A 21,351-nucleotide genomic window follows, 5' to 3' on the forward strand; every position below is an offset into this window, starting at 1 on the left:
GGTGGGTTAATATCGAATTCCTGTGCCAAACGGCGTGCCACCGTCGTTGGTTGTTCATTACATTTGTAGTAATGTTTCACGGCCGCAATGCGTTGATTCATTGAAAGGTAACTCATGGTTCAATTTGGTGCAAATTCAGTAACTTTCCAAACTCTCAGCAATAACCTCTAAAACAAAAACAAAAATAAATAAACTAAGAAAATTAATAATCTGCAAGACAATTATTAACAACATGACATCCCAGAAAGAATCTGACAGCGGAAAAAACAAAGATCGGGCACGGGCGCTACTTTTGATTCACCCTGCATATATATATATATATATATATATATATATGTATATATATATACATGTGTGTGTGTGTGTATATACATACGTACATACAGTGAGTGCCTTCAGGAAGTATTCACACCCCTTGACTATTTTCACATTTTGTTGTGTTACAGCCTGAATAAAAAATAGATTAGATAGATTTTTTTTGTCAATGATCTACACATAATGTGAAAGTGGAATTTTTTTTTTCTTAGAAACTTATACAAAATAATTTAAAATGAAATACAGAAATATCAAATTTGCATAAGTATTCAAATCCCTGAGTCAATACTTCATTGTAGCACCTTTGGCAGCGATTACAGTTTAAGTTTTCTTAGGTATGTCTGTATCAGCTTTGCACATCTGGATTTGGGGAGTTTCTCCCATTCTTGCAGATTTGCACAAGCTCTGTCAAGTTGGATGGGGAGCGTCAGTGAACAGCAATATTCAGGTCTCTCCACAGATTCTCAATGGGATTCAAGACTGGGCTTTGGCTGGGCCACTCAAGGACTTTCACCGTCTTGTTCTGAAGCCATTCTAGTGTTGCCTTGGCTGTATGATTGGGGCCATTGCCCTGTTGGAACGTAAATATTTGCGGCAGTCTAAGGTCTTTTGCACTCTGAAGCAGGTTCTCGTCAAGGATTTGCCTGTATTTGGCTCTATTCATTGTTCTCTCTATCCTTACAAGTCTCCCAGTCCCTACCACTGAAAAGCATCCCCATAGCATGATGCTGCCACCACCATGCTTCAGGGTAGGGATAGTATTAGATGAGTTGCTGCGACAGTTGCATTCAAGCCAAAGAGTTCAATTTTCTTCTCATCAGACCACAGAATATTTTGCCTCATGCTCTCAGAGTCTTTCACTTACCTTTTTTCAAACTCCAGGTATACTGTCATGTGCCTTTTTCTCAGGAGTGGCTTCTGTCTGGCCACTCTCCCATAAAGCCTAGATTTGTTAGGGGCTGCAGAGACTATTATCCTTTCGGCAGGGTCTCCCATCTCAGCCAAGGAACTCTGTAGTTCTGTCAGAGTGGTCATTGGGTTATTGGTCACCTTCCTGACCAATGTCCTTACCGGGTTGCTCAGTTTGGTCAGACGGCCAGCTCTAGGAAGAGTCTGGATAGTTCCATATTCTTTCCATTTCCTAACGATGAATTCAATCCTTCTACACTTGGTATCCAGTTCCAAACAGTCCAAGTGTAAATAACCAAATTAAGGCAGGACTCCATGTGAGAGCACGAGTGAGGGAGGGAGAAGGCATGACATGTGGTCATGAGAAGGCACTGTGCTCTTGGGAACTTTCAACACTCTAGAAATTGTTTTATACCCTTCCCCCAGATCTATGCCTCCTCTCAATTCTATATCGGAGTTCTACAGACAGTTCCTTGGACTTCATGGTAGAGTTTCTGCTCTGACATGCACTGTCATCTGTGGAACCTTATATAGAAAGGTTTGTTTCTTTCTAAATCATATCAAATCCATTTAATTGGCCACAGGTGGACCCAATTAAGTTGTAGAGACATCTCAAGGATGATGGATGAAAATTGGATGCACCTGAGCTCAATTTGGAGTGTCACAGCAAAGGGGTTGAATACCTTTTAACTCAAGACATTTCAGCTTTTCATATTTAATTGATTTGTAAATTTTCTAAAAACAAGATTCCACTTTCACATTATGGGGTATTATGTCTAGATCAGTGACAACGAAATCTCAATTTAATCCATTTTAATTCAAACTGAAACACAACAAAATGTTAAAAAGTCAAGGGGTGTGATTACTTTCTGAAGGCACTGTACATGTATGGACAGAACAACAAACGTTTTATGACCATTTTACCCTTTTTTTAGGGGGTTAGTCGAATGATGACATTCCTTAATACCAATTTATCCATTGCATCAGTTTCAGGCAAATCCAATCATTCCATATCTTTCTTGACATTTTCAATTAATGACTATTTAGGACTTGCTCTCGGCTTTCTTCCTTTTACTACGAGCAATTTACTGCTTTCTTTACAGCCTCGTCTTCTGACTTTTTTTGCACATGACCACATAAACCAAGTCTTCTCTTCCTCAGTTCTTCTTCATGAGTATTGATTTTAAATCTCTTCTTGATTTTTGAGTTCGGAATTCTTTCTTTCAGAGAAAATTAATTCATCCATCGTACCACTTAAATCTCACTTCTTTCCATTTAATTATTTTTTACATCTCGATCCGCATTGTCCACGTTCCGCTTCAATACATCAATACCAGTTTGATACACGCTATATAAAGTACAGTATTAGCAAGGGTACCCAGCATTGCCCGGTCTGTTTTTGTGGGGGCTTGAAACACTTCCCTACACCCAAGATACAGCGATTAAAATAACAAAAACATCCCCAAAATTCAAAAATTTCAAAAAAAATAAAAAATTTCAAAGCATTATTTTGCCTAAAATGCTCCCGGCACTCACTGACGAACCTCTGAAAGTTTGACAAAGATCCGTTCAGCCACCTCTGAGGAAAAATGGTGACAGACAGACAGACACACATATGACAATAATGGCTCTCTTATAGTATAGATAAATTATAAATTATGCACATAATGGAATGTTTCTGTGCTTCATGAAGTACCGATGTCTCGATCTACTTAATCCAGGCTTGCTTTATTCTTGATCTAATGGATAATTCTGCTCTTTCTGAAGATGCCTCTAATCATATCTCCAAGGTAACGGAAACCTTTGACCTTTTCTAAATTGAATTCTGAGGTCAGGGACATTTTGTTTTGTTCTTCATCATTGCTTGAAATAACTGATCCTCAAATATTATACCTATGAGGGCAGAGAAGTGTGGTTGGATGTGGGGGATTTGGGAATCTTGCTACAGCTTTACTGACCTGGATATCTTACTCAGCTTACTCAACTGATTGAGGCAAATGCTGGTGAGGTCTGTACAATTTGTATGGTGTGAGACCTAACTATCACTCCATCACTGACACCTCTACCCTTTTCTTTTTGTGCAAGGGCATTATCTCGTCCTGGATTGGTGAAACTTGTACTATTTTGTTTTGGTGCAAAGGTGTAGTACTACCTATATATCGTTTTATGTTTGTGATGCATCATCATGACTACTGCCATTTAGTTACCTTGCCTAACTGTAGAACGCATATACTCCCTCATGGATTTGATACCAATCCCTTAATTGGCTTCCTCGGGCCAGAGATGACAGTGCTGCCAGCAGGAGATCTGAATGGTAAACCCAGGAGTACTGATTTCACCCCAACTCTACTCACTGGATACAACCACAAGGTGCCATTTCCAGCTGCTCTGCAAATCTACGTGCATCAGCGAATATGACAGCTCCAGTAAGAAAGTTTTTGTTGCTAATGAAGTGTATACCGACAAATTATATTCTATTTCCAGAAAAATTCTTGACCAAGTATAGGTGGTGCTTTTCCATAGTTGTTTTACACCTGCTTTTCCAAGTGAAGCTGACTTTTTCGTTCGTCTCATATTCCCCATTGTCATGGACCATCTCCTTCACAGTGAATCAATTTCAATATTGCATTCACCGGTGACACAAGTTGGGACATATGAAAATGGAAAAACTTTGCGTTTTAAAACGTGTTGAAGCCTAAACAGGCATACATGGTAAAATGAAAAACATTTACCAGAGAGAGGGTATAGATGAAAACATGACACAGGTGTTTGTTGTGAAGTGAAGTGACTTGCAAACACCTGCTAGTGCTACGTTCACGCTGACCTAAATATAATCTTATTAGTTGCTTGATAAATAACATACGACTAAAGGAACATGCACTGGGCTAAGTACACATTTTTCATTTTATATACGATACTCATGTATATATATATATATATATATATATAGAGTCACGTGAAAAAGTAAGTACACCCCATGTAAAGTTTTGACTTTTTCAACATACCGTATTTCAACATACAGCTATTTGATCTTCATTTCAACAATATTGATAGATAAAGGTGATATAATATAACAAATATCAAGAAACATTCACATTTTGTGGTCGATTGTATAATTTAAATAGACATAAATGCAAATTTCGCATGTGGAAAAAGTAAGTACACCCTTGGCTCTAATAGGTGGTATTGCCCCTTTGGCAGAAACAACCTCAAGTAGGCGTTTCTTATAACTCTCTACCAGTCTCAAACATCGACTGGGAGAAATTTTTGCCCACTCCTCCATGCAGAATTCTTTCAGCTGTGCGATATTTGAGGGGTTTCTTGCATGCACAGCTCGTTTCAAATCCCCCCACAACATCTCGATGGGATTTAGATCCGGGCTTTGACTTGGCCATTCCAGAACACTCCATTTCTTTCTTTTCAGCCATTCCTTGGTGGATTTACTGGTATGTTTAGGGTCATTGTCATGTTGCAAGGTCCACCTTCGGCTGAGCTTCAACTTTCCGACAAATGCCCTCACATTATCCTCAAGCACCCTCTGGTACAATGAAGAATTCATAGTGGATTCTATGATGGTGAGCTGCCCAGGCCCTGATGCAGCAAAGCTGCCCCAAACCATAATATTTCCACCACCATGCTTTACAGTTGGTATCAGGTTCTTGTGGTCAAATGCTGTCTTTGGTTTTCGCCAAACATGTCTTCTGGTACTGTGGCCAAATAGCCCTACCTTTGACTCATCTGTCCAGAGCACATTGTTCCAGAATTGCTGGTCTTTGCCGAGGTGTTCATTGGCAAACTTTAGTCTTGCCCTGATGTTCTTTCTGGACAGCAAAGGTTTCCTCATGGCACACCTCCCATGCAGATCAAATTTGTGCAGCCTCTTTCTAATGGTAGACTCGTGCACTTTGACATCAACAGTGGCAAGAGCTACCTGTAGGTCCCGTGATGACATTCTGGGGTTCTTAGACTTCTTTCAGCATCTTGCGGTCTGCTCTCGGGCTGAACTTGCTGGGGCGGCCTGGCCTCAACAAGTTGGCAGTTGTTTGGAATCTTCTCCACTTGTAGATGATCTTTCGGACAGTCGAATGATTGATTTCAAATTATTTGGAGATCTTTTTAAATCCCTTCCCAGACTTGTAGGCATCTATAACCTTCTTTCTGAAGGCCTCAGAGAGCTCTTTTGATCTAGGCATGGTGACGCCGCACACTTCAACAACAAAGAGCAAACCAAACTAAATGTCTGAGATTTAAATAAGACAGGTGCCTCCAAGATCCTCTCTAACGATGTTCTAATCATTTGCACCTGAGCTGGTGCACCTGATTCTAATTTTAGGTATTTGAAGTAGTGATAAATGTGGGGGTGTACTTACTTTTTCCACATGCGAAATTTGCATTTATGTTTATTTAAATTATACAATGGACTACAAAATGTAAATGTTTCATGATATTTGTTATATTATATCACCTTTATCTATCAATATTGTTGAAATGAAGATCAAATAGCTGTATGTTGAAATATGTTGAAAAAGTCAAAACTTTACATGGGGTGTACTTACTTTTTCACGTGACTGTATATATAATATATATATATATATATATATATATATATATATATATATATATATATATATATATATATGAGTATCGTACATAAAATGAAAAATGTGTACTTAGCCCAGTATATATATATATATATAGGTTAACCCCTGCTTTAGCAGGGAAAATGGCCTTAAAATGCCTGTTGTTGTTGTTGTTGTTGTTGTTGTGTATATAATATATATATATATTGTAAAATATTTGGGTGGTTGGGATTATACAATTTTAAAGAAAGAAGGCGCTTCCAATCAGAAAGTAAAACTATATCTACCCCGAAAATTTGAGCAAATAAGCAAGAGCAGACCCGATCTCAGGCGACGTTTCACCCGCTTCACAACAGACTTCCTCAGGCCAATAAACCACGAGCTCTGGAACATGCCGTTTTTTATTCACCATATGGCCACTCCAAGTCACATGTTGGTGCTCGAGGTCAGATAGAGGAGTATATTTTTTACCCCCACCACTAAAGGTGGATGGAGGTTATGTTTTCACCCCTGTCTGTCTGTTTGTCTGTCTGTTCCTTTGTGAACAAATTATCTCAAAAAGTTGTCGATGGATTCGGACGAAATTTTGCAGAGATGTAGTGAATGTGACAAGGACGAAATGATTAGATTTTGGTGAAGATCCGGATTCGGATTCGGCTAGTATAATTTTTTAAGTGATTCTTCACCATTGGGAGATAGGGCCTAAAACGATACATAGCAGGATATCTCAAAAAGTTGTAGATGGATTTGGACGAAACGTGGTGGACAGGTTGGGTGTCTCACAAGGACGATTCGATTTGATTTTGGTAAAGATCTGAATATGGATTGGGATATGAAAATTATTTAATTTTACAAGTGATTCTTCCCCATTGAGTGATATTGCCAACCAGGTGGAGGTATGCTCTCTACTGAGCGCCGTTCTAGTTTATTTTTGCAAATCTCAAGCAAAATAAATGTCAAAGCACTGAGTTGCTCTGTTCCTTTTTTATTACTCACACGTGATTTGGTGTTGTCTGAGTGTGCGTGAGCATGTGTGTGCACTTCTTGTTGTTGTTGTTGTTTTTGTTGTTCGCTCGCACCTCTTCATATACAACTCGGACACGAAACCACCCATGGCTGTGCCCCAGAAACACAACAAAAATAAATAAATACATTTTAAAAATACAACTGCACACAGGCTCACGCACACTCATATAACACCAGATCATATGTGAGTGTAGCAACAAAATACGAGCAGAGCAACGCATCAATGATGTGCTTTGACGTTTATTTTGCTTGAGGTTTGCAAAAATTGGAAGAAAAAAAACTCCTCCATCTAACATCAAGCACCGTCACGTGACCGGAAGTGGCCACATGGTGAGTAGAAACCAGTATGTGCCGTGGCTCATGGTCTAGTGGCCTGAGGAGGCCTGCTTTGAAGCAGGTGAAACGTGTATATAATTATATATATATATATATATATATCCGAGATTGACCAGTAGGTGGACATATCTTCGGATTATTGATTTGCTCTTGTGGGCAGTATAAAGGAGTGGTCGTGTCTCACTTGTGCTCAACACGTTCATTTGGACATCAGAGGGAAGCCATTGTGCTGGCAATTAAAGGATGTGCTGGAAAGTTATGTTGTTTCAAAATATATAGCAGGTTCAGCTGAGTTTAACAACGTCTGCCGCACATATAAATATTGTATAATTCCGCAGCAACTCCTTGCGTCAAACAAGGTTGTCCATCGTAAACATGTGACGTCACTCCACACTTTGCGGTTGAGTCTTTAATGTCTTTGGCCCGTCTTGCCTCTGAAATGGCAACGCCACCCAAAGCTCCCTCAACTCGATGATCAAAATTTCAATGCCTGCAATAAAACCGGTGCTTTTTTATTTTACTCATAACTCGTGGCAGACAGTCAACGTGCAATATATAAAATAGTTTGATCTTTGGAGGTAAAGTGTTTCTATTTTGGGATGGGATGGGGGATAACAGACCGATCGGTAGTGTGTGTATGGGGCACTTATGGTAGAAATAATCATCAAGGGAAGGTTATTGAAGGCGTCTATAGGACGCTTTTGGCAGCTAGACCTGCTGTTTACCATACCACCCTCGTGTACAGTACTAGGGTAGGGTTAGGGTAGGGTTGTTAAGGTAGGGTTGGGTAGGGTTAGGATTAGTTGTTCGGGTTCCGGTTAGGGTTAGGGTTAGGGTAGGGTTGGATAGGTATGTAGGTCTGTTGGGGAACAAGATCCACTTGTTCCCCAACGAGGATGGGGAACAAGTGGGACATGATGGGGAAAGTGAGGTGGGGGTGGTGTCATGGTGGTATGTTGGACACCGCTGTGTCTGTCTGTCATTCTTATCCGGTGACCATCGTGCATTGGTGGCAAAGCAAGTTGATTCCACCCTCAGGGTTCAGAGGTTTATTTGGCCCAACCATCCCGTTTCTCGCAGACACGATTACTAAACACCTTGGCGTGCTTATTTATTCAGCCACACAAATGTTTTGCGATGTTGCGACGTCATATTCACCCGAGACGTGCAACATAGACGTCATTAAACGTACCCCAGTTTTTTCACAGCAATGAACTAACCATCGCAAAGCAGCGTGTAACCATCATCACAGGTACGTCTGCGCAATTGTGTTGGCAGTGATTTAGTCACATTAAATACACAGACAAATAACATTTCGAATGAACCTGAAGCACCACAGAAAGTGAGGTTGTTTCCATGATCAGGCATGCCACTCGACTCTTCCACAAAATGAAATGAGAAATCGATTTTGGTTTTCAAGGAAATGAATGCATCGGGGTTTTCGTGATGCTCCGTCATGCAATATGGTTCTGCCGAGAGATGTGTGGAGTCACGGAATGTGTTATTTTGTTTCTCCGAAGAAGCAGAATTTTTTTTGGCCCTTTCACTTTTCCGGGAACAAGCAGGGTCAAAGCACGTGGGTTAATGGAAAAGTGGGCCTTGTCAAGTCCTTTGGACCATCGTCGAGCACTATGTCTCTGTCAAGATATATCGGGGCACTTGTGATTTCTGAGGGCTATTCTGGTGGCTTGAACGCCATATCACATGAAAATGTCAGGTGGAGTTCTCTTGGGTCCTGGTAACTCGTGAATACAACTTGGCCGGTGATCAGTGCCACCAGATCCCTGGAAGCAATCCCTACACCCTCCTTCCATCATTCTTCCTGTCCTTCACTCCCCTCCCACTTCCCCCCACCAAGCCGACCCCTATCCCAACTTCATCCGAGACCTTCTTTTCCGTCCTCCCACACACATACCCCCCCCCCCCTCCACTCATACTGCCTGGGAAGGGCAGGGGCTTTTCCACTCATCATTCCTGCTGCCAAAGGGCCCTCTGATGGCATGCCAGGCAGCTTGGCAAAAGAATTTGAACAGGCAAATTGCCTTCTGCAATGCTCACCCACAAAGCCTCGATGAGAGGGGTTAGTGACTCTCACCATGAGAATGGCAAGACCTTGGTGATGACGGCCAAAAGGGCAAAGGCAAGTTGAAGAACCATTTTATCCTTTTGCTTTCATTTCATCTATAAAGCAAAATATTTTACAATTTCTGCAGCATTGAATGAAGTGAAAATTGTCAGTTTTATACGCAGCCTTGGGAGGGCTGCCTTTTTGGCAACGAGGCTTTTGCCTGAATCCCAAGGCCAAAAAAAAGAGGAAAGGCCTGTTTGATTTGGTTAGTCATTCACTGCAACATCATAGGGTTACTTTTCATTAAAAGTGTTGACCTCACTGCCCTGATAACATAGCTTTCAGGCATAGGTCAATGACTCCTCTCGCACTCCACCCCTGCGCGATCACCGTTTCCATCACCATCATCTCCACTCGATCGTGGCTCCTGTGCTTATCATTGAGACAGGCGTCACCTTTGTTTTTCTTTCTTTTTTTACCAAAAGGGGTGGGTTGCAGTTTGTCAAATAGGAGTGGTAAGCAGGGAAGGGAATGGGGGCGCCTGAGGGTTATGGGATAGCCATGCTGGCAAAGCACAACAAAAGACGGAAATGTTTGGAGGGGCTTCGAGCGTGTTGCAGCGGGCGGGAAATAAATCCGAAAAGAGTTTGCTCTTGGCTAAGGAAAACAGGGAGAGAGAGAGAGAGAGAGAGAGAGAGAGAGAGAGAGGGGAGCTCTCGATATCTCTTTGCCTCACAAAAAGCAAAAGAGACTGTACCACCAACGGCGGACACGGAGCACATCTCTGGGTTCCTCCACGACAGCTTACTTTCCTAGTTCCATCCCTCCTAGAACTCGGTCGGGATGAAACTCCTCAAGGTTTGAAACAGCGACTCCTCTGTGATTTGTGCGAAGCGTTAACCACACTCCAAAAGGAGGAAAGGGGAAAAGTGGAGGGGAGGTGGAGGAGTGTGGAAGGTGGGTTGCAAGGGGCCGGAGGAGGAGGAGGAGAGAGGATCTGATCTGAGAAAAGTGTGTAGAATTTTAGAGACTATTTCATTATCTTCAGTCTCTGAGAGAGAGAGAGAGAGAGAGAGAGAGTGCTAGACCTGCTGCTACAGTATTTTTGTTTCCCACTATTGCATACCCTCCTAGCACATTGCCTCTTGGTGACAAGAACTACTAGGTTTATAGCATGTATGCTTGGCAACGAGAAATGACACGTGGTTTTCCAAAGTGTTTTCAAATGCTTTTGAACAGTGGGCCATCTTAGCTATGGCTGGGCAATGTTTGCTCGCTTTTGAAGACTCAATAAACACTGTCTATTTTTTCTGCATTTGCAGGTGTCCTCGAGTTCATCACCTAGGAGAGACATATCAGCAAACTAAGGAAAGGCTCTTCGGTGCAGGAAAAAAGGACTGAGGGACTTTGCACTATTCCAAACGATTGTGAGGGTGGCTTGGAGTCGACTGCTTCCCTGCTACTTTTCATCTTGCCATTTCCACCTGACCCCCTGCTGCTGAACAATTGAATGGACAGTTTGTTTGAGAACAACGCTGTTTGCTCTGCACTATCACGGTGACATCTTCTAGTTGAGTAGGACCTAAAGAAGAAAATCGGAACTGTGGAGGCAAACTCAGCAAAGCTCAAAGGGAATGCTATTTGCCCTCTGTGTGAAGTACGAGCTCGCACTGTCAGGCTGTGATGTGAGTTGACGGGAGTTCTTAAGGAATTGCTTTCTCCTTTGATACCCGGAATTCCGAAAAGCTTAACTCGGGATTTGGAAATAATAACTGCGGGATTTCAATGAAAACATCACTGGTGCGGTTTTGAAGGCCCGGATTTCACGTCGAGCGAGCAAGGAAAAGTCGGCCTCCTGGAAGAGCTATGGCCCGCGTCAACAGACCCGCACCGGTGGAGGTCACCTACAAGAACATGAGGTTCCTCATCGCGCACAGCCCCAACAACGCCTCTCTAGATAGATTTGTTGAGGTGGGTCACCGCATTCTATGGGCATATCGGTAAAGGAGCAGCTCCTTGCTGACGTGTTCTGTTGTCGCGGTTGAGCACAAATAGCATAATATATCACGATGCTGATCTATGTGCAGTTAACAACGGGACCCCGCAGCTGTGGCAGCATCATTATCTCGTGCTGGTCATGCAGGAGTTGAAGCAGCACAGTGTCAGGACGCTGGTACGGGTTTGTGAAGTTACGTACGACAAGGGCTTACTGGAGGAGCAAGGCATTTCTGTTTTGGTAAGATGCAAATCGCACCATGCATACAATATTTGCTAATTTGGGAAAGGGATGAGGGGGGGGGGGGGGGAGATGAATGGGAAACAATTTCAAAAAATCACTCTCAATTTAGAGTTTGGGTTTGAACTTCTTTTATTTTTATATTTAGTTCCAAACAACAGTTCGATTTGATCATTTCACACGATTTAATAACAACGAGCTGAGAGAGCCGGCGATTGATAATGCTTTCTGCAGTAATTAACCGTGGCAGAGGGTAATGTATTTGGGCCCGTTTGTTAGTTTGTTTGTCTGTCTGTTTGTCCATACATAATGTACTAACATAGGTCACAAACGCCACCTAGTGGTAGCCTAGTATTACACGTTATTTTTTTTAACCAGTACCTCAACAAAGTATTTCAATTAGAATGTGAGTACATCCATGACTCCAAGAATAACTAGAAAGGCACTTGTAGAGCACATACCTCCACCAGGCTGAACAGTTTATGTTTTGCATCCCACTGATAGGCCGGATCTGGATGCAGACGTCCAAAATCAGCTGGTTCCTGTCACCTAACCAACTAATCCCACCATGTTTCGTCCGAATCTGGCCACAACCTTTTGAGATATGCTATATATCGTTTTTGGCCTGATATCTCAATGGTGAAGAATGACGTAATTTTTTTAGTATCCAGATCCGTATCCAGCTCCTCACCAAAATATAATAATTTCGTCCTTGTCACACACCCTACCAGTCCACCAAATTTCGTCTGAATCCGTCCACAACTTTTTTAGATATCCTGTTCACAGACCGACAGACAAACAGACAGGGGCAAATGTGTAACCCCTGTCCACCGGACAGAAGAAAGATAGGGGACGAAACACCAACAGCAGGGATGAAGGACAAAATAGAGGGAGACAAAGAGTGAACAAGATGGACATAGCTGCAAACTCTCAGAAAGAAAAAACTGAAAACTTGGAAAGAGGTGGAGTTTAATGGGGGTAGAAAAGATAATGTTTTTGGATGGGGGATGATCTGAGATGGTAGTGAACATGGAAGAAAGAATGAGAGTGGAGAGAATGTGTAAGCTGGTTTCACAGGTGGGAAAAAAAGATCAACAAATGATTGAAGGTGGGTCATGATTCTGGATTTTGGGGAATTGCATCAGGACATGCACCCTGCAGAAACCTGGGGGGAGGGAGGGTGACGTGGAGGGAACAGAGCATGGAAAGAGAAGAGGCTGCTAGGCCAGGAAGGAGGAGGTAGAAGACAAAGAGACCAGCGACCTGCCTGTGATATGAAAGTGATCGACCCATAGACTCAGCTTCGGCACGGGAGATTCCAATATTTTTGAAGACCTTGGTTTCCAAGCTGAGCTGAGTTTTCAAGCTGAGCAAGATGTGAGTCAGGATCACCAACCCAGAGAAGAGATCAGTACTCCATCAAGTTGCGGATGTAGTCCTTGTGGGTGGATAAGAATTCAGATGTGCCAAGAATGGACTTTACATACCGAAGGATGCCCAGTCGGCAACTGGAACTTAGAAGTGTGGTTTGCCCAAGAATGGTCAGGACTGACAGTAAGGCCCAAATGTGTGAGTGACTAAACTTTTTCAAGACAATTGTTAAGAAAGTAGATGATGTACAGCACTGTGATGGCCATTTCCACTGTAACGTGCAACACAGAGACAAGCAAGACGTGGGAGTGGAGGGGTAGTCGCATCCAGAAGTACTCCTGGGGGTTTGGAGGTGTAAGAGCAGTTCATGAGCAGTGAGAAACTTGAGTTATTGATATAAGGTACAAGTAAAGGACAACATACAACAACTCCATCGCCAGGGCGTGGTTCAGGTCTATCAAGTCGGAGGAGCCAATAGTCAGGAAGAGACACTACAATGAGTTGTGTCTCTGAGCAGGCTGTGAGGGGTGGCACAGGGGAGATCTGGGAGGCGGCAGGTGGGGAGATGCTGCAAGGGGGCAGGATGGAAGAGAAGCTGGGGGTTACGGTATGGGATGGGGGATGATGTAGGATGGGGTGGGGGGAGCTGGAAAGAGGTGGGATGGGGGAAGTTGAGAGGGGAGAGAAGCTGGGGGTTACGGTATGGGGTGGGGGAGGATGTGGGACGGGGTGGGGGGAGCTGGAAAGGGGTGGGATGGGGGAAGTTGAGAGGGAAGAGAAGCTGCGAGAGGCTGAGACAAAGGGGAAGCTGAGAGGGTGGAGTGAGGTGTAAAATGGGAGTGGGTGAGGTGGGAAGTTTCAATAAGGGTGTGTGAGGTGTAAGCTTTGAGAGGGGTGCAGAAAATTGGACATGAAGTGGAGGGATGCTTAAGAAGGAGACAGAGAAGTGGTGGTGTTGGGAGGAAATGGGCATGCAGGAGATGTTGAGGAGGATACTGAAATGGAGGGGTTTGACACCGTTAATCTGAGGGGTGAAATGAATGGTTGTTGAAAGCATGAAGGAAAGTGGTGCTGTACATACAGTTGAAGGGTTGATGTACCAATCGCTTTGAAATGAGACCAGTTTGGGAAATAAGCTTGGTGAATTGAAGAGGCAGAAGAAGAGGAGTCAATTGTGATAAAGAAGAACAACTGGCGTTATTCATGATGGAGCAATAAGGAAAGTGAAGCATTTTTAAATGTATTTAAAAGCTTTTAAAGGAAGAGGTGTTTCATTCAATCAAGAATTCAATTTGGAGATATTGAAAAAAGGAAGTGATGAAGAATAAACGAAGGAAGGAAGGAAGTACAGGTTGTATGAGTTTGTGGTTTTTTTTGGAATATATTTGTTTTGTTTTGGGGTTTTTTAAAGTGAGGGGGCGTGGGTGGATAGGAAAAAGTCGAGGAAGTGGAAGTTCAAAGGATACTTGGGAAGAAAAAGAACTTGGGAGAACTTGGGAACTTGGGAGAAACTTGGGACTTGGGAGAAAAACTTGGGACTTGGAGAAGAACTTGGGAGAAAAAAAGCGGAACGAGGCACACAGCATCAGACCAGAAACAGAATTTGCATGCCGACTAGCTGAGGCCTGGGCGAGTCGGCCAGACAATCACAGGGACACAAATTCGACAATACACCACAACAAGGTACGGCTTCACATGGAAAATTGGACGAAAACACAAACATCAACATAAGGACAAAAATCGTCAACACAAGGACGTAAACAGAAGGACACGACGGACCTGGGCCAGAAAACTTAGCTTTGATGAAAACTGGAAGGAGGAACTGCATGACCCAACGTTCAACGTGCCCAGACCCAGTTGCAAACATATTATGTATATGCCACGCAATATGCATTATGCTTCATTATTTTGGGAGGAGTTTCTTTTCGGTGGTATATGAATTGACTCGAACCTCGACCTTTGAAACCCATGATTTGATCACTGAAACCCGAGAGGAGCCAAAGCACGTTTCAAGTGATACCAGACTGCAGTTCGCATTCAGACATTTAATACGCACAAGTGTTTCCTTCGCTCCATCACTCTCAGCAGAAAAAATGGAAACGTCTTTCACTGTCGGTCCTTGTGTATCTCAGAGTTGTGAATTTTAATCTTTCATTCTGAAATTTGTCTTCCAATAATGACAAAGCGAGGTGATATTGAGAAAAAGCGGTTCATCCACTGAGGCCGTGATATGCCGTGAGCCAAAGTATAGTGCTTTGTAAACGTAATGTAGACCGCTTGGCATAACCGAGTGTTTTTCAGTCTTTACCTGTTGAGTGACGACAGTGTGTTTGATTATGTCTGCACGGCTGCGTGTATCCGGCATTTTGCTTCACTGCATTTCAATGACTTTCTGCTAAATGGCACCCCAACCAGAACCAGCACAATTTCGCGCTGTGACGCACACCAAGATTGCCGTTGCAAACAGCACATGCTCGAGACTTGCAGCTGCCACCGAGAAACAAGTCTGAAAGTGTCGATTTACAGCATTCGCTTTTTGAGGTTTCGTCTCTTGCCGTACAAAACACCCTCTTTCCATCACCATTCATTCGCGTAATTCTTCATTCCTCTCTGTAGAGCCACAAGGGTGCACCATTTTCTGGGAGTAATTATCAATTATCAGGAAAAGTGAAAAAAGGAACAACAGGAATAGTTTTGCCAGGTCTGGCAGGACAGCACAGAAGACGAAGTGGCGCACTCACCTTTTGAGCTGTCTTGGCTGGGTTTAATTATTGTGCCTCATGCTTCATATGAGTGGTGTTACATGAATGAGTGTGCAGTCATACTACAGGTGGAGGATGCAAAGGTGGAGGATTACAGAAGCTTAAGACCCATCTGCTTGTATTTGATGGTGTCTGTTCAAGATCCCCCAGTGTCTTCATAGTTAGAGTAGGCCATTGTGTGCCGGCATCCTGTCCAGATTCCAAATTTATGTTCTGACCTGGCATTTGCGACTTTGACGATCACGGAAGTTATATTGAGGCTATTAACTGTTGCTACCGTTACTACCAAAATCGGCATTACCCAGACAGCACAATGGCCCATGTGTGACTATGAGAAATTACTTCTGAGTTGGTACACTCAGTTCTCAAGGGAGAGGGGCCAATGCTAAGGCAAGAGCCAATACTTCTCGATTGGCCTACAGCTATTGCTAATAATTTGCCGGTTACACAGCATAAAGGAAGTTGTGACTTAATTTACCAATCTATCTTTCCTATCTGATCTCCTGCTACGGATTCACCATTCATTGTTCATCCTGTGGTCAGCATGGCAATTAGAGACCAGGAAGTGTTCCAATATGACCATGTGGTCACTCCTTAACGCAACTCTTACGGACAGTTTGGAATTCGGCCAGGGTGCCTAGCCAGGAATTTTTTTGGCCAAGCATTTGTTCAGGCCAGGAAACGTTTGGCCAAGGATTTGTTCAGGCCAGGAAACTCTCGGCCAGGAATTTGTCAAGGCCAGGAATTTTTTGTTCTGGAATTTGCCCAGGGTACCCACTGAAGGGGTTACTTTATGTGAAAGATACAGTGGGATCTTTAATGTCGACATTGCACAAAGGGCAGTGGGCCTAACACCGTCAATGCAGTTCTCCCCGTTGGCATTGCACCAAAATGGTTGCTTCATTTGTTTATACATGTCAATGGTGAATCACACAAGAACAGGACATTTAGAACTACCTTGGCCATGTACCACATACATTTCAATGGATAATATCATACTATTCACTGAAATGGTATGTGGCGAAACCGAAAGACAAGAATATCCTTTATTCAAAAATATCACATGAATTTATTATTATTTTAACACATGGAAAACAAGATGGCACTGTATCGGCCTTTTGATATGATATATGCTTTTGGTTGTGATCATATTGGCCTGCCCGAATCAAACTGCGTAAATAAAACAATTGTGCATTTAAATCTCTGCTTTTGCAGCTTAGATCTCAACGTGCAAAGCGAGTCTAAATTCTTACAGTATTATGAATAAATTCTTACAAATAGTATGAAATAAATTCTAAATTCTTACAAAGTTTCCCGGCAAGGGATTCTAACCGGGTAGGGATGGAAAAGGCAAAAATGCAAATGGCGTCTTCTATCATCGAGCGTCAAGCTGGGAGCAACAATTCACATTTATTGCTACATCTGATGCAATCTAACTGCTCCAATGGTGGTGAGGTGCTCCATTTGAAACAGTTTGTTCGATATATGTAGTTGTTGAGGCTGACGGTCCGTAATAAAAATTTGTAATGGTGTCAAAGCTATGAGTGACCAATTGCAAATTAATAGTGGGATTCTCTTGGAATTTAATAACAAACAAAAGATTTGATATTTGCATGAAGAATGACTATTCATATCTTTAATTTATTGAAACATTTTTATCATTTATTCATGTACCATGCTCTTGTATAAATTATGTGTGTGTGAATTTCTACTCACGTGTGGTCATACGGTGGTTAGATGCTTGCTTGCAATTCTCCGTCTCCATTACAGCCTGGTGTTGGCTTAGCGGTTAGGGTGCTGGCTTGGGATCCTAGGATCCTGGGTTCGAATCCCGGTCGATCGCTGAATTAACGCCAGGGGGGTTGACCCAGCCTGTCATCCTTCCGAGGTCGGCAAATTGAGTACCAGCTTGCTGGGATGAATGATCCCGGTGTGTACCCCAGTTTAGAATAGGTACACCGTATCCCTGCGCATCGTAAGAGCGTGACCAAGGGTTGGTGTCAGGAAGGGCATCCGGCCATAAAAACATTGCCTCAAAACAGGGAACCATGATTGTCATGGGGCCCGCAAGGCTAACCCCCGCTCTAGCGGGGAAAATGGCCTTAAAACGATCATTCATTCATTACGCTCGACGAACATAGCAAAATGGGAGTAGACATGGTTATTCCACTGAGATGCAGCCAATGCTCCACATAAGTTGGCCGAAGGTCTCAGGGGGGTAAACCCGTCATTAAGTGTTGATTTTCAGGAGAAAAAAATACCAATGCTTCGGAGTTACCAGAGCAGTGGTTAAACAAAGTGAATATTCCACCGGCAAAAAGAGATCTAAAATGACGGAAGAAAAAAAATAATCCCGGGAAGTAGAAAAGTTTGTGGGTGGTTGTGAACAGCGAGCGGTGGTGAAGTAGCACTCTGCTGGTAGTCCCAAGAGAAACCAAAGAACAGTGAAGTACAGTATTTACTCGCTACATGTTATCGCGCCTTTTAGCTCCCGGCCCCTCCAGAGGAAAGAGTCCGCATAAAACAGGCTCTTCTTCTTCACCCTCGTGCTTCGTCCTCTCATACTGCGAGAGTTGATTGTTTGTTCTTGGTTTTAAACCATGCCCCACTAACCAAACGCTTACTCGCAGGGCATCAGCATGTGAGGATCAAGCTTGTTGAATTGATTCTGCCTGCACCATCTGTTCATACAGAAAATGATGCATGTAAAACTAGAAGTCACTACACTCTACACAGATGGTCGGTTCTGCCGTTGCAGTTTCTTTTGCAAAGGTTACAATCCCAGACATGTCGCCACTCAGCATTCTGGTTTTGGAGGATTCATTTTATTGTGCAACAATAGAAACAGTTGCATTATGTTACATGTTCCATAATTGCTTGCTGATTGGCATTTCAACCTCTCTAAACAACGATTGAAAATTTAATTGGTCATTGAGAAGAGTTCAGGATGAAAACCTTGTACTCGTACATAAATCAATCAATCAAATGTACCAGACTCTTGGGCTGACAGGGTGGCCTAGAGGTATGAGGGAGTTGACTTGCCTCCAAGCTGTCTAGCCTGGGTTTAAATCCCGACCCAGTCATAAACTGTCATCACAGGCAGAGTGAAACATCAATGTGTGTGTCGTCCCTCAGTTGGATGTTAAACCGGCGTCCTATCTGCTGGCATTAGTTGGTAGACGTTAAAGATCCCATGGTGTCCTTCACCAAGAGTAATCAGCAACAGGGCAATGTGTAAGCGGCACCGCCATGGCCTCACCCAATGATGCTACCCTGCAGCCTTATGCTGCATACGAACAAAAAAGACCAGACTCTTGACAGAGCATTGGGGCTGGTACAGCAGTTCCTTAGGAAGGTTTGTGCTGAACAGCTTATCTTTACCTCCCCAGCAGTCAATCAGGGCAGTAATGTGTAATTTGTTCAGAGTGCCGGCGATATAACTCACCTATTCTTTGCGAAAGGCACTGTTGGACATATTTAAAGTTCACCAACGACCAGTGCCGGCAGATGGGTCCTCCTTCCGATGGACGGACACACACATTAATGCTCTTGCAGGAGAAACACTAGGGTAATTAACAGTTTATAGCTGAGTCGAGATTTAAACCCTGCATAGACAGGTCAGCGGTAATGAGCAAACATCCAGGCTCTCTTGCCAACCCTCTTGCATACATAAATATGTTTTTAAATAATGTAGAATCCCTCAAAAAAGATTTCTTTGCTATATCCTTACTTTGCAGACCAGTTGATTTTATCCATTTTTAAAAGGCAAAACTTTCTCGAAAGCTTGTTCCTGATGTCATTACTGCGGTGAGAAGGCTGAGGGCACATCACACAGCATGTGTTCTGTTCGAGCATTGGGAGTGTTTTCATTTTCACCCTCGACGATGTCCTTGCCACGTAATTGCAATGTTCAGACATTGTTCCTACAACAGTCTGAGAACACTTCAACTGCTCTCGCAGGTCTAAAGGCAGAGGCGTGAATATGACACAAGCCAAAATGTCGGTTGATGAGGCATAGAGAACCGGTTGGTTCCGAGTTATGAAAGAAACTCGTCTGATCAAACAACAAGACAGCTCCTTTATCTGCTGCTCACAAGCAGCGCTCACCTGAACTATAGAAGGCCATTGTGATTTGTGGCTTGGCCAAATTGGTACTTGTCAAGGAAAATTATCCTTGCTGAGAACAACCATTTTGTGATGTTTTGTTGTATCCCAATAAAAGAAAAAAGCTTTTTTGAGAATGCCTTTCAGCTCTCCGGCTTTGATTCTGGGCAGAGTGGAGTTGAACAAAGATATAAAAGCTGTTGTAATGCGGTTTTCTGAGAAAAGGCACTACCCTTTATAAAGGGCATCAACCCAGCTGTCTATAGGCAATCATTAGGCGTACAAAGGTCCCACATTATTATTGGCAAAAGCTTGCTGGTGCTATCATAGACGCGACCAACGAATCAAGCTGAATGATACAAGCAAGTTACGTACGATGTACGTTAAGGAATTGAAAGTGATGTTAGGTAGATGTTTTGGTTGCCCTTTGTATCCGAAGAAGGCCGTTCACACGTAACATGAAAACTACCTGGTCAATTTGTTTGTCGTGCAGAATATGCTGCCCATAAAGCAAGTGCACTGTTGAGATGGGAAGCTGTGTAACCCGGTATCAAGGAACCCCAAAGAAGACCAGAACACTTGCTACCCACAGTCCAGGCAGGAATTTGTAATTTGCTCAGGGTCATTATCATCATCATCCTTTTGCGGCCGTTTCCATGCTTGCCTGTGTAAGCCGTGATTCACCTCATGGCTGCTTCGCCAAAAGGAATATTTGAGCAGTTTGTTGTGGCCGGATGCCCTTCCTGACACCACCACAGAATCAGCTGTGGACCTAGCCTTTCTCAAAAGAGACATACTCTGCAAGGCAGCAAGGGGGATTTGCAATCAGAGTTTCCTTCTCCTAGGTGGACTGCCTACCAAGGCTAATGAGCTCCACCTACCCTGGTTGGATTGGTGAGTGTCACAGCAAGTCCTCACAATGGAGGGCCATGCACAGTACACCTCTAGGGAACCAGCCTACTCCATAATCCTCCAGATTTTTAGCCAGTGCCCTCAAGAGCACTTTCACCATGGTGCACCACTAGGAAGTAGTCTGAAAGTCTTGGCAAAGGTAAAGGCTATGTACTGGAAGGAATGGCTTATACACTCGGCCTTCTTTTCGCTTGCAGAGCTATCTGGCAGCCGTAGCTAAAAGCAACGAGTGGTAAACCACATCACACCCTACTACAGCACTAGATGCGTACACCTGCCCTGTGAAAAACAACAAAAACACAAGTACTACCTTTCACTATGCTGTAGTCAACTCGGGCTCTCTTCATGAAGGGCACCGTGGGATCTTTAACGGTCACGAACTTATGTTAGCATTCCGGACACCCAATTCAAGGTCTATCCGAGGGACGACTGATGTATCAGTCTGTGTTTGAAGCATCAGAGTGATAAGTTATTGCTGTGTCAGATTCAAATACATGCAAGACTTAGTCATGCAAGACTGCTTAGGCCTCAGAGGCAAGTGTGCATAACTGGAGTCTATCCTGCTAGCCTATGTTAAGTACATCTCAGCTGATTAAATGGAACAAAAATTAAAATGCTCGATAAGATGTAAGTAAAGTAGAATGGATAAATACCAGTAGCTTAAGTAAAATTGTAGATTTTCACACAAATGGAGTGGGATGAAAAAGACCTTCTAGCATGCAAGGATTCCTC

At 43.1% G+C, this 21,351-nt stretch overlaps 1 protein-coding gene across 19 annotated transcripts in view; it reads left to right on the forward strand.

Annotated features, from left to right (window-relative positions):
• Positions 1–21,351, forward strand: part of LOC137421854 (protein tyrosine phosphatase type IVA 1) — a 157,868-nt gene that overhangs the window by 111,122 nt on the left and 25,395 nt on the right. For 4 of the 19 annotated variants that reach the window (XM_078773211.1, XM_078773214.1, XM_078773215.1 and 1 more), the window contains 3 exons: positions 10,557–10,919; positions 11,049–11,205; positions 11,322–11,470. In XM_078773211.1, coding sequence (XP_078629337.1) covers positions 11,372–11,470 — 99 coding nt within the window. In that variant the 5' untranslated portion in view covers positions 10,557–10,919; positions 11,049–11,205; positions 11,322–11,371. The other 15 variants (XM_068108320.2, XM_078773206.1, XM_078773208.1 and 12 more) reach the window with 12 other exon arrangements.

The sequence above is a fragment of the Myxine glutinosa genome, chromosome 2, assembly GCF_964187855.1.
Source record: "Myxine glutinosa chromosome 2, kmMyxGlut1.1, whole genome shotgun sequence".
NCBI lineage: Eukaryota > Metazoa > Chordata > Myxini > Myxiniformes > Myxinidae > Myxine > Myxine glutinosa.